Here is a 14,277-nt window from a genome sequence, read left to right as displayed (position 1 = left end):
TATCAAATCAGTTATATTCAAGTAACTATTTCAGGATGATGCCAGAATTGAGTATAATATTCTCACAAATCGCTATATTTACTATATGCAACTACATTCTATGTGCAAATCCACTTTTGACTCCTATCTGATTGGGCAGACAATTAATTCTCCATTGGTGCAATTATTTAGCAATGATGCTTTTCCGATCTCCCCTCATAAAATTGGATTATCTGTGCTAATGAAAGTAATAACACAATCATGTTGTGACATAATGCAGGAATATAAGCAAAATCACCCAGGCAATATTCAATCAAATACAATTGAAAAGCAAATTCTCAAGATTCTATGAGTCCCCACTAAGGCAATCTCCTCTCCAAGATAAAAAACTACTTGCTTGTAAATGTCTTCACCAATTGTTTTTAACACCAGATAACATTTCTAGTCATTTTACAACTCAAAGACCCTTGGGCTGACATTGCCAGTAAAATACATCTATTTCTAATTGGTATCATATATTTTGTTGCTACCCTGAACTACAGCATTTTGTTCACATTTTTGGGACAAAGTAGGACAGAACCATTTTATAATGGAAGTGGAAAAGAGGCATCCAGTGGTATATGGTACTTTACCTTGGCCTAGATCCTCATATTTGATTATGTCCAAACTCCTACTAGCAGTCAAGAAATCTATTATTAGACACTGGAGAATAACTTCACCCCTTGCAGATAACTGAATGTTGGCAAATTTTACAGACAATATAATCAGCTGAGATTATAATAGCTAAGAAGAGAGACAAGGAGGTTAGGTTTATGCCAAAATGGGGCCTTTACCTTGACTGGATTGCTAGCCCCTCCATATCTTCATTCACATAATTTTGTCCTAGTCTCGCCATACTCCAGTGGGTTTAAGGGATACCACTTTGCTCTGTTCCTGCTTTCCTTTTAAACTGTCTAGTAATAATTGCATGCAGTCTTAGTAATGATGCTTGAAATAATTGTTTTTATTTCATTTTGCTTACCCTTCTGTATGAGCTTCACTACGTGTAAATAGTTTTATGTATATAATTAATTACAAGGTTAAATGTTTGCAACCAGTTTTCCTAATTCTAATAGTGCCTTATCTCATTAGTAGTGATGCTTATTACTGCTCAGTTACCAAACGTGTCTTTAATTAATACTGTCCTTATCCAATTATGAGTCCATGTTCCTGTATTCTTAAGTGAAATATATATATATATATATATATATATATATATATATATATATATATATATATATATATATATCTACACACACACACACACACACACACACACACACACACACAAATGGAAAAATTGTGTAAAACACACATCAGAACATCTAGAACCCAATGGCTTCTGGGGACCTAGTGGGCCACAGACACCTGACTTCATTCATTTATTTGCAGTCTTGGCTAGTAAGGTTGTGTTGAAGGGATTGAGGAAAAAGCTGAAGAGTAAGACAAAATGAGAAAACTCAGTAATTCATATCTAGGATGGCACAGGATGTGGAGAAAATGGGGGGGGGGGGGGGCAACACAAGCTAGAACTATCAACATGGGCTAAACTTAATACCTAGTATTATGGATTCCTTTAATGCCTTTAGGGCTTGTATGAAATTTACTTTGAGCAATTATGTGCTCACAACTACATATGTGCATTTCTAAATATGCTGAATATAAAAAAATAATTGAGCAAATGAGAATGCATGGACTAAAAAATGAGACTAAGTGGACTGGCTACTGACATTCATGCTTGGTCAGCAGAAGTCCCCTCACATTCATATATGTTCTGGAACCTCCACTGAACGATACAATCAATGACTAATTATGCTCCTGAATATGTACCACAACTACTACTACCCTGTCTTGTCTTAAAAGCAATAGCTGAGGAAAGTGATCAAGATTCTTGAACAATCATCAAGGACTTCTTAATAGACTCATGCAATACTGTATATCTCATTGTGTAGTAAGTTATGATGAAGTAGAGACTTGTAACAGTTATCCATTCTACAGTTATCTACAATACATCTGTAGGAATGCTATCATATGCACATGTGCACTTAACTGCTATTATTACCAGGAGCTCCAGCTTCATACTCTCTCCTTGTGTAGTGGCCACAGTAATTGCCTACACATGGAAGCTAATATATACTTACTTGATGTGAAGGGTGAGACTTCTTCCAGTATTTGCTCAGTCAGTCACCTGTACATAATAATACTGTGTCATGTGTCATTGAGACATCTACTTTAATCTGCAATATCCATGCATGTCAGCTGACAGAACTAACATTGCAGTTGCATTTATGCTCCCTTTGAGCAAATAGGCCACCATAGCCAAAGAAGTAGCTGCCATCACTCCATGCTGCCTGCAGGAGGAGAGCTGCTGCTTCCTCATCAGATTTATTCCTGTGTCTTTTTATTTCTTACACCAAACTGACCATCATTGCCCTATGCTCAACATGCCTATTTTTCTACTCTTTGGATAAGGGCCAGCTGTGTGAAGTCATCATCCAGACAGCCATCCCTGGTTTTACATGCCCTAAGGCCATCACAATTGTTTTAGCCTTATTAAATGGGTACCCAGCAATAATGCCCCTCAGACATGCATAATTCCATACATGTCCTTAATTTTGGCTACTCTGCTTCCACACTGCTTGCCAAGAGTGTGCTCTAACCCTTTGTATTGTCTTTGTTATGATGCATGCCCTCTACAGGGTGTCAGTAGTGCAGTAGCTTATCTGCCTCCCTACACCCAGGATGGGTGAGCCAATTGTGGCCTCTCACTCTCATCCTTCTAGGCCAGTTCCTCCAGTGCCAGAGTCAATAATGGAATTATTTCAAGGCTTTATCCCTCTGTACCATGAGACTGATCCTATTTATTCATCAAAGTTGTTAGTTTTGTGGTATATACCTTGTGCTCCTTTGGGATTTATGGAATGCTGAAACAGGCTAGTGTAAGTTAACTGAAAATGACAGCTGACAAAAACATTTCCTGATCTCTCATAATATTAATGATGACATGGAAAACCTACAGCAACTGTTGACACAGTGTTTGAGAAAATGACAAAATGTACTATTTGGTCAGCGATACTAACAAATACTGATGCTAATACATACTAATGAATAGGGATATGAAACCTTTTTTTATATATATTTAACTAGGTAGGCCTGCTGGACATTGATGTCCCTCTTTAGGGTGACCTGGGGGACTGTTTGTTCAGGTGACTTACTCAGAGTCATACAGTTGTGCTATTATCTAATGGGAAATATCAAAAAGTTTTATTGAAATATATGCAGGCATGGTACATTTATGACATCAAATGTCATACATATTACTTAGGGGGGTATATCCCTGCATTTTATGAACTTTAATAGCATTCAAGTTAAATACTTCTGCAAGAATCATGATGTATTAGTCTTTAATGCACTATTGCTACATGCTGTACATTGACATAGATGGCCACATCTCGCGTGTATATGTATTATTCCAAGTTCTCAGATAGCATGTATATTGTTATCAATAACATTGCTGCACCATGCTGTATATAAATACAACATGCAGGCACCATTTTGTGGTAGCCACTACTTCATCTGCCCTCTTTCCAACTGGCATATTGTTACAGCTGCTGACTGTGCTGAACTGGTTACACTATTCTGGCAACAATAATTCATGGAGGCATTTATGTACATATATGGTTTGGGAGGAAAGCCACATTTATTCTGCCAGATGCAGCCTGATTGTTGACACTTATTTGATGCTAGGCCACAATATATGGGGTGCTGGAATCTGAGTGATAGCATTAGTCTGGGAGTATCATGTAGAATGAGGAGCAGTACCACTACTGTTAAAGGTATGGTTCCAGAGACAATCTTTGAACCATTGCATGACATCATTAGAAAAAACTGTCTCACTAAGCATGTGAAGCAGCAGGCATGTGATCAATAGTGTTGAAGGCTTTGCTTAGATTAAGAAAGTGCATATAATTTTGCTCTGTTCCATGTTGGAGTAAATCTGATCAGTTAGGGAAAAATCTAGCAGCAGTTGTGCTGTAGCTGGAGCAGAAGCCATGCTGTCTATGACTAAGAATGTCATATTTGGTGATGCTGTCAAGTATTTGTGTCAAGTATTTGATTATAGATGATTTTTTTCAGGGAGTTGAGACTTTGGGAAGTGGAATGACAAGAGCATGTCTGAGGCTGTGGGTCAGAGGACCAGCAGTGAGGCCTAGGGTAAAAATGAAGGGAAGAGATTTGCAGAGAAAATTGCTAACATGTCTAAGACGTTCAGGATAAATGGTTTATATGAGGAGTTAATTTTTTTCTAGCAGTTTCGCAGTTTCAGATTTTGTAATGATCTTGAAATAGAAAAGAGGGCATTGTAAATACTTGTGCAGGGGGGATGGGTGGGGGTAACTGAATAAATACAGGAAGGAGAGTGTGAGGTAGGTTGTTGATGTTATATTTTATTTTTGTGAGAATAAAAATTGTGTGTTATGACTAGTACTGTTCTTCTTAACTCGTCTGATTTTCTTGGTATTCCACAAATTATTTATTTATATGTCTGAAATTCTATTACCATAATCTGCTGGAATTACACAGACTTTGGGATAATTTTCAACATTGGAATTGTTATATCTAGATTAACCTGCACCACCAGTAGATGTTACAGAGAGTCATATCCACATCTCTAATAATGTGTAACTACAACTAATTGTCAGACTAGTAGTTTAATCCACACTGTGCTCCTGCAAGATTTAAATAAGTGAATACATAGCTCATCAAATGTAGCTTTTGGTATATATTGTTGTATCCTTTCTGGATATCCTTTCTCACTGAGTCTCTGCATACTGATTGACTGTGTTCTTAATCATCTGCCATGTTTTTATACCATGTGCTGATCCCAGTGATTTGATTTATCATGCCGCATTCCATTGTCTATCTTTTTTATTCCAGTGCAGAATATATTCTGTATGCTCTGACAACAGTATAAATGGCTATATTTCAGTATTCCCTGCTCATACTTTCATAGCATTCATTTCTATTTTCTAAATTAAATGATTCCACATGTGAGTATATTCTGTACAGGACACAGCCTTGCAGCCTTCAAACTTCTTTGGAAGTTTCACTCACCATGGCTTGATGAAGTCTACCTGGCAATGCCTCTTGCCCTTTTCCTGATGGACATATTTCCTGGTGAGAGTCTGAGGCATGAATAGACGGTATTATATGTTGCCTTATTTTAGTTCTCTTAAATAGGGGTGTTGTTACCTGATATTAACAGCAGTTTGCTGTTCTTACCTTTCATCATTTGACAGATAAAGCCGTCAATTAATTCCCTTCCTATTTTCCTCCACTGTGGAGACTGATGGACAGCCACCCAGCTTTAGCACAAAAAATTGATGTACATTTTCCTGTTACCAGTTTTGCACCTTTGTTTAGTCATTCCATTGTTTTATCACACTTCCTCACTGTTCTCCTCTTATCACTCCTAGTATCACCCTTCACTCAAATGTTCACTGCTTTGCTAGAGACATAGATAGTTACTAGACATGGATTCTAGAAAACCATTAAAGAGCTTAAATTCCCAATTGCCCTGAAGCACCATCTAGTTAAGTGTATTGCTCAAGGTCACACAGTGGGCTAATGAAGGCTGAGAGAATCAAACTCTGTACCACAGGAAGTACCTTGCTAACAGCTCATAGCCTTAATCCTCTGCACTAGCGTCCATACAATTTCTTATTTATTTAAAACCTCTTCTTAAATTCACATAATAACTACTAGTTTTTCAAACAGGCTTTTCAAACATCTAGATCTACAAGCTCTGTACTTTTATTCTAGCAAATTTCAAAGTTTATAGTGCAGTATTCAAATTTTGTCCCTTTTTTGGGTGTTTGCCCACCCCCCCCCCCCAATTAGTTTTGGCTTTGTCCAACTTTCTTGTGCTAAGATGTTGACAAGCATGCTACAGTGCTGTATAGTCTCGGATCTAAATAACCGTATGTACTAATTATTGTAATATAGCAGCAAACATGTTTTCCATTTGATATTGGACTCTCTACACGTACATGCATTTTGAAAATTCTGATGCTGCAGTACCATGTCATATTCTCTGAATCATCAAGTTTCTTTTCCATTATTATATTATCTGCATACATTCTAACCAGATTTTCTCCTAGATAGCCTATTTTCCATCCTTTTTTAAGTCCAATTCTTAACACCACCTTTTATTGCTTTGTTTGTTCAAAGTTATTTGTTCTTCATAAAATTATATTTGAAAGTCATAATTTCCCCTCAAAATAAACTAAAAGAACTTTTACTATTCCCTCCCACCCCAATTACTTTGGCTGCTTTCATGACTCCTTTCTTGATATCATTTAATTTCTCTGTGCCTTTATTTTTTTTCTCTGCAGAATAAAAAAATCTAGATGATGCATACTTTATCTAGACTGGTATGAATGTTCTAAGACCTTAACCTGTAACTTTCCACCATTTTGTCATCCAATCTGTAAATGTTTTTTTATTTAGATTGTCACTGGGAAAATATAGCCTGCTGATGTCAGAATTACCATTTCTGCTGTCTGCTAATTCTCCTTTACAAATTTTAAGCTTACAACCACAGCTTTTTTTTCTTTTTGTCAGTAAATCAGGCACCCCATAACAGATAGTCTGTACCACAGTCCACATGCGTAAGCCTGTATATCAACACCATGCTTGGGGGCATGGGGCACTTGCACCATATTCTTATAAAATCATTTTGTTGTATACTATTCACCACACAAATTCAGAGTAGATTATTAAGTAAGTGACAATTCTTCTTCTTGTTTCTTTATATATGGTTATGAAATAATAATAAGATCCCCTCAAAATAAAATACTGCATTTCAACATCTCTACAGATTTTAAGTAATTTAATGCTTCTTGGAAATAAGTATAAAATTGCCATTGAATGAATCTGATTGGTTCAGTTTTAAGAAAATCATAATAGCTCATAACAGTATCTTGGTACAAACAGAAAAGTTAAAAACAGCAGACAAGTAGAAGTTTCACATTTTTTATCATCTACATGGCATTAGACACATCTTAAGCGATAAATAAATTACCCATTAACTCACAGCAGATGATGCTGGATGGACTCATATACTGAATGTTCAAAGTAAAGCAAAGAAAATAAAAAAAAATAACTATTTTCCATTATACAAGATGTATAGTGAACATTGCGTATATATAATAATTTTAGTTTCTGTTATGGTTATACTTTCTTCAAAGTAATTGGTTTGGGTGCTTTCATCTTTTTTTCTCAGTCTGATGCACCACATTTCAAAAACACATTTCTATGAGCAATAATTTAAAATGTGCTTTATTTAAGCCTTTTAGTCACAGAATAAATGCAGAGTTTCAAGCATACAAAAAAAAGCTGTTATACTACTATAAATATTATATAATATAATGAATAACACAGCTAATTTTCTACATATATGTCACTGCTTTTCTGCTAAACAATGACCTCCTTTTTAGAAATAAAACTCAGTGTGGTTTTGCATAAAATAAAAATACAGTGAACAAATTAGACATATTTGAAATATATAAATGCAGTTTTCTGAAAGTTAAAACTTACTTGGCTGTCTGTCAGAAGGGTTGATAAGCTTCATCACCAAGATGTCATTAAATTCCTGCTCTTCATTAATGCCTCCAAAGATATAAAACTAAACAATAAAAAGAGATAATAAACAAATTAGTTTTTGAATGAACATTGTTGTCCTTAACATTCTCTGGTTTCCCCTTCTGCCATTCACATGGTGAAGTAGTGAACTGGTAATGCAGTGAAAACAAAAGTCATTTTCAGATATTTTCTCAACCAGTTTAATGGGCACATATGTGCTAGATGTCCATTATTTAAACACTAAATGATCACATTTGAAAACTTAACTTCCATGACAACAGGAAATCTATCTATGCCTTTTCACAATTATGTGCAATACAAACATAGAAACTGATACTGATGGTAAATAAGACGCATTTCTCTGCTTAGCTTGGTCATGCCATTATCTAAAAGAGTAATATCAGTCTCTCATTACTTAGTCCTGGTGTGTGTGTGTGTGTGTGTGTGTGTGTGTGTGTGTGTGTGTCTGTCCCTGGTGTGTGTGTGTGTGTGTGTGTGTGTGTGTGTGTGTGTGTGTGTGTGTGTGTGTGTGTGTGTGTGTGTGTGTGTGTGTGTGTGTGTGTGTGTGTGTGTGTGTGTGTGTCCCTGGTGTGTGTGTGTGTCTCCCTGGTGTGTGTGTGTGTGTCCCTGGTGTGTGTGTGTGTCCCTGGTGTGTTTGTGTGTGTGTGTGTGTGTGTGTGTGTGTGTGTGTGTGTGTGTGTGTGTGTGTGTCCCTGGTGTGTGTGTGTGTGTGTGTGTGTGTGTGTGTGTGTGTGTGTGTGTGTGTGTGTGTGTGTGTGTGTGTGTGTGTCCCTGGTGTGTGTGTGTGTGTGTGTGTGTGTGTGTGTCTGGTGTGTGTGTGTGTGTGTATGTGTGTGTGTGTCCCTGGTGTGTGTGTGTGTGTGTGTGTGTGTGTGTGTGTGTGTGTGTGTGTGTGTGTCCCTGGTGTGTGTGTGTGTGTGTGTGTGTGTGTGTGTGTGTGTGTGTGTGTGTGTGTGTGTGTGTGTGTGTGTGTGTGTCTGGTGTGTGTGTGTGTGTGTGTGTGTGTGTGTGTGTGTGTGTGTGTGTGTGTGTGTGTGTGTGTGTGTGTGTGTGTGTGTGTGCCCCAGTGTGTGTGTGTTTTCCGTGTGTGTGTGTGTGTGTGTGTGTGTGTGTGTGTGTGTGTGTGTGTGTGTGGTGTGTGTGTGTGTGTGTGTGTGTGTGTGTGTGTGTGTCCAGTGTGTGTGTGTGTGTGTGTCCCTGTGTGTGTGTGTATGTGTGTGTGTGTCCCTGGTGTGTGTGTCCCTGGTGTGTGTCCCTGTGTGTGTGTGTGTGTGTGTGTGTGTGTGTGTGTGTGTGTGTGTGTCTGGTGTGTGTGTGTGTGTGTGTGTGTCCCTGGTGTGTGTGTGTGTGTGTGTGTGTGTGTGTGTGTGTGTGTGTGTGTGTGTGTGTGTGTGTGTGTGTATGTGTGTGTGTCCCTGTTGTGTGTCCCTGGTGTGTGGGTGTGTGTGTGTGTCCCTGGTGTGTGTCCCTGGTGTGTGCCCCTGGTGTGTGTGTTTGTGTGTCTCTGGTGTGTGTGTGTGTGTGTGTGTGTGTGTGTGTGTCTCCCTGTATCACCAGGGTGTGTGTGTGTGTGTGTGTGTGTGTGTGTGTGTGTGTGTGTGTGAAAAATATAAAATGCAATTACTTAAGCTCTGCTTCCAATCAGATGTCTCAGTTGTAATTTTCTGATCATGAACTGTGAGTCCCGATTTGGGAACATTACTAAACTATTGTACAAAACACCTTGTCTTGTGTTGGACCATGAGAACTGCGACTCCCTATTTGGGAACATTACTAAACACTGTGCTAAATACATTGCCTTGTATTTTCTAATGTTCTGTAACTTGTGCAATACATGTAATGTAATATAACTGAGTAATCTATGTTATTTTTTCTGTGGGAGATTTTCTCCCTGGCCCTCTGCTGACAAAGGACATGAATCCAGTACCACTATCCCAGTAAACAAGTGTAACATAATTAAACGTTTTTGGCCTTATGCAATTTTGCCATCCTTTGTCTGGATGCTTGGTAGCTGACATATATCTATGGAGTCATTTACTGTCAAGTTGATTCAAAACTGCTTATGTATTACGGATGCATTGCGATATTTCAGTGTGTGTGTGTGTGTGTCCCTGGTGTGTGTGTCCCTGTTGTGTGTGTGTGTGTGTGTGTGTGTGTCCCTGGTGTGTGTGTGTGTGTGTGTGTGTGTGTGTGTGTGTGTGTGTGTGTGTGTGTGTGTGTGTGTGTGTGTGTGTGTGTGTGTGTGTGTGTGTGTGTGTGTCTGTGTGTGTGTGTGTGTGTGTGTCCCTGGTGTGTGTGTGTCCCTGTGTCACTGGGGTGTGTGGGTGTGTGTGTGTGTGTGTGTGTGTGTGTGTCACTGGGGTGTGTCAAAAATATAAAATACAATTACTTAAGCTCTGCTTCCAATCAGATGTCTCAATTGTAATTGTCTGACCATGAACTGTGAGTCCCGATTTGAGAACATTACTAAACCATTGTTCAAAACACATTGTCTTGTGTTGGACCATGAGAACTGTGACTCCCTATTTGGGAACATTACTAAAACACTGTGCTAAATGCATTGTCTTGTATTTTCTAATGTTCTGTAACTTGTGCAATGCATGTAATGTAATATAACTGAGTAATCTATGTTATTTTTTCTGTGGGAGATTTTCTCCCTGGCCCTCTGCTGACAAAGGACATAAATCCAGTACCACTATCCCAGTAAACAAGTTTAACATAATTAAACGTTTTTGGCCTCATGCAATTTTGCCATCCTTTGTCTGGATGCTTGGTAGCTGACATATATCTATGAAATCATTTACTTTCAAGTTGATTCAAAACTGCTTATGTATTACGGATGCATTGTGATATTTCAGTGTGTGTGTGTGTCCCTGGTGTATGTGTGTGTCCCTGGTGTGTGTCCCTGGTGTGTGTGTGTGTATATGTGTGTGAGTGTGTGTGTGTGTCCCTGGTGTGTGTCCCTGTGTGTGTGTGTGTGTGTGTGTGTGTGTGTGTGTGTGTGTGTGTGTGTGTGTGTGTGTGTGTGTGTGTGTGTGTGTGTGTGTGTGTGTGTGTGTGTGTGTGTGTGTGTGTGTGTGTGTGTGTGTCTGTGCGTGTGTGTGTGTGTGTGTGTGTGTCCCTGGTGTGTGTGTGTGTGTGTGTGTGTGTGTGTGTGTGTGTGTGTGTGTGTGTGTGTGTGTGTGTGTGTGTGTGTGTGTATCCCTGGTGTGTGTGTGTGTGTGTGTGTGTGTGTGTGTGTGTGTGTGTGTGTGTGTGTCCCTGGTCTGTGTGTGTCCCTGGTGTGTGTGTGTGTGTGTGTGTGTGTGTGTGTGTGTGTCCCTGGTGTGTGTGTGTGTGTGTGTGTGTGTGTGTGTGTGTGTGTGTGTGTGTGTGTGTGTGTGTGTGTGTGTGTGTGTGTGTGTGTGTGTGTGTGTGTGTGTGTGTGTGTCCCTGGTGTGTGTGTGTGTGTGTGTGTGTGTGTGTGTGTGTGTGTGTCTGTGTGTGTGTGTGTCCCTGGTGTGTGTGTGTGTGTCCCTGGTGTGTGTCCCCCTGGTGTGTGTCCCTGGTGCCCTGGTGTGTGTGTGTGTCCCTGGTGTGTGTGTGTGTGTGTGTGTCCCTGGTGTGTGTGTGTTTGTGTGTCCCCGGTGTGTGTGTGTGTGTGTGTGTGTGTCCCTGATGTGTGTGCATCCCTGGTGTGTGTGTGTGTGTGTGTGTGTGTGTGTGTGTGTGTGTGTGTGTGTGTGCGTGCGTCTGGTGTGTGTGTGTGTGTGTGTGTGTGTGTGTGTGTGTGTGTGTGTGTGTGTGTGTGTGTGTGTGTGTGTGTGTGTGTGTGTGTGTGTGTGTGTCCCTGGTGTGTGTGTGTGTGTGTGTGTCCCTGGTTTGTGTGTGTGTGTCCCTGTGTGTGTGTGTGTGTGTGTGTGTGTGTGTGTGTGTGTGTGTGTGTGTGTGTGTGTGTGTGTCCCTAGTGTGTGTGTGTGTCCCTGGTGTGTGTGTGTGTGTCCCTTGTTTGTGTGTGTGTGTATGTGTGTGTGGGGTGGTGTGTGTGTCCCTGGTGTGTGTGTGTGTGTTTGTGTGTGTGGGTGTGGGTGTCAGTGGAGGTGGGTTGTGTGTCACTGGGGTGTGTCAAAAATATAAAATTCAATTACCTAAGCTCTGCTTCCATCAGATGTGTCTCAATTGTAATTGTCTGACCATGAACTGTGAGTCCCGATTTGGGAACATTACTCAACCATTGTACAAAACACCAAGTCTTGTGTCAGACCATGAGAACTGTGACTCCCTAGTTGGGAACATTACTAACACACTGTGCTAAATGCATTGTCTTGTATTTTCTAATGTTCTGTAACTTGTGCAATCCATGTAATGTAATATAACTGAGTAATATATGTTATTTCTTCTGTTGGAGATTTTCTCCCTGGCCCTCTGCTGACAAAGGACATTAATCCAGTGTGACTATCCCAGTAAACAAGTGTAACATAATTAAAAATTTTTGGCCTCATGCAGTTTGGCCATCCTTTGTCTGGATGCTTGGTGGCTGACATATATCTATGGAGTCATTTACTGTCAAGTTGATTCAAAACTGCTTATGTATTACAGATGCATTGTGATATTTCAGTTACCATTGTTTTGTACATTACTATAGTACCATGCAAAGTGTTTGTAATTACAAAAAATGTGAACAGTCAAGTGCCTCATTATATTCCTGTGTTATGAAGTTGGTGGACATTGTTAAAAGTAGCGACATGGAAATGCTTGTTTTGGGCATGGCTTAGAGTAGGAATTTCATGTTTGCCCTTTCCTTACACTGGGTCCTTAGCAAGTGATGGTCACAACTGAAGGACATTAGCTTTGACATAAGTGGAACAATGGGTTGCAGTTAATATGGACAATAAGTGCTGAAAGAGCAGACTAGCAGTTAGTGAAACATATGTCACTAAGTCCCTAAACACACTACTTTTTCATGACTTGTGAACAGTTGTATTGGTATAGAACTCGTGGTTGTGTTGTACTGAGGTCATTAGTTGGAGAAACTACGCTAAACTGTTGGTGAGAAGTAATATCACATTAACTGTGGTGGACCATGTGTGTAATGTTGTGGTGTGAGTGGACCTCTGAGGCTGGCTACCGTGAAGTGGTGCAGTGTGGTGGCGCTTGTTTGGCAGCTGCAGTTGTACGGACTGGTCTTTGTGGACAGAAGTGAGACATGCATAATGCATAAATGGCAAGAGGAGGCATGTTTAGGGTAGCATGCGTAGCTGCAGGAGTGTTACGAAAGTGATGAGATGAATGGATCTGGCTGCAGCTGCAAGTAATGTTGTGGTGTGAGTGGACCTCTGTGAGACTGGCTACCGTGAAATGGTACAGAGGCTTGTCACGATAGTGCAATATGCAGTAGTTGCTGCATATGCACATTGTAACCAAAAGCCAGCTTGTGAATACATCATGTAAGTACTGTCTTTTGACTGCTGCTATATAGTTAGGTGTATGCATTCATCTTCTCCTGTATTGACAGGTATTGGACAATAACAGGCAAGTTGGGATGTCACGTGGCACTATGTGATGTGGATAATGCTAGCTCAAGAATGGATGAGCATGAGAAATGAGTGGTGGCTGCTGTATTTTACAGGGTGTGAAGAGATTGGATTGCTGTCCCGAAAATACTAAGGTAAGAAACTTTAAGTGAATAAACAGTTTGATACTGCCTGATATAGGAATTGAACATTGCAATGGATAATTCAGATCTGCCTTATGCAAAATGTGCAAGGCAGCAGTTAAGGGACTACAGTACAAGGTCAGACCATTGAGATGGCACCATTTTGAGCTTTTACCCAGGGACGCCGCTGGAAACATTCATAGTGTGCCCATTCAAACTAACAGGTAAACAACCGGATAACAAAATATTTACTGCAACTTGCTAAGAAAGAGCAAACCTACAGGTAGCCAGTTAAGTGAATGAAACCAAAAAGCCAGAGAATCATGGAAATTATTTTAGACAGGAAAAAAAATCGTAATTACATCTAACAGGTCATGTTACATTTCAATATGTTCATTTTATTCAGTAGTAGTGTAGTAACACCGATGTTTGGAAACACAGAAATTTGGTATGCATACTTGTACATTCTGCATGGCAAATGATGCTTAGGTGGCGTATCGCTTGCATACTTCTCTTGTATTTGTACCAGATACTGCTAGTGTGCAGTGCGAGAATAGAAAGATTAAAACATTAACCTGTTATCAGAGGTGGCAGTGCAACCTTAGTTTGAGAGACAGCCTTACAGAACTATCTTCAAGTTTATAGAGCTGAGTATATTTTCTGTGTTATTCTGTATTATAGAGCTAAATTGTCTGCTTGATATCTGTGTCTTACTGCTCTGCAAATATATAGAAAACAGTATATATATTTTTTTATAATTTGCACATTCCTTACATCTGTGTTGAAACTGTTTCCCCACCCCCCTCATTTCCTGCCTTGTCTTTCAGCTGATATAATTTAGCTAGTGCTGTGTCTCCTTTTAATTAACAACCTGTATTCAAACTGGAACCTTAGTTCGAGAGACAGCCTTACAGAACTATCTTCAAGTTTATAGAGCTGAGTATATTTTCTGTGTTATT

At 39.6% G+C, this 14,277-nt stretch overlaps 1 protein-coding gene across 2 annotated transcripts in view; it reads right to left on the bottom strand.

Annotated features, from left to right (window-relative positions):
* Positions 1–14,277, bottom strand: part of LOC122795869 (leucine-zipper-like transcriptional regulator 1) — a 1,318,154-nt gene that overhangs the window by 461,577 nt on the left and 842,300 nt on the right. For both annotated transcript variants that reach the window (XM_044064282.1, XM_044064283.1), the window contains one exon: positions 7,618–7,705. In XM_044064282.1, the coding sequence (XP_043920217.1) occupies positions 7,618–7,705 (88 nt within the window). The remainder of the gene's footprint in view (positions 1–7,617; positions 7,706–14,277) is intronic.

The sequence above is a fragment of the Protopterus annectens genome, chromosome 2.part2 (genome assembly GCF_019279795.1).
Source record: "Protopterus annectens isolate FY-2018-M chromosome 2.part2, PAN1.0, whole genome shotgun sequence".
Taxonomy (NCBI): Eukaryota; Metazoa; Chordata; order Ceratodontiformes; family Protopteridae; genus Protopterus; species Protopterus annectens.
The sequence above is the reverse complement of the archived record's forward strand: the minus strand, read 5'-3'. Positions and strand labels throughout refer to the sequence as shown.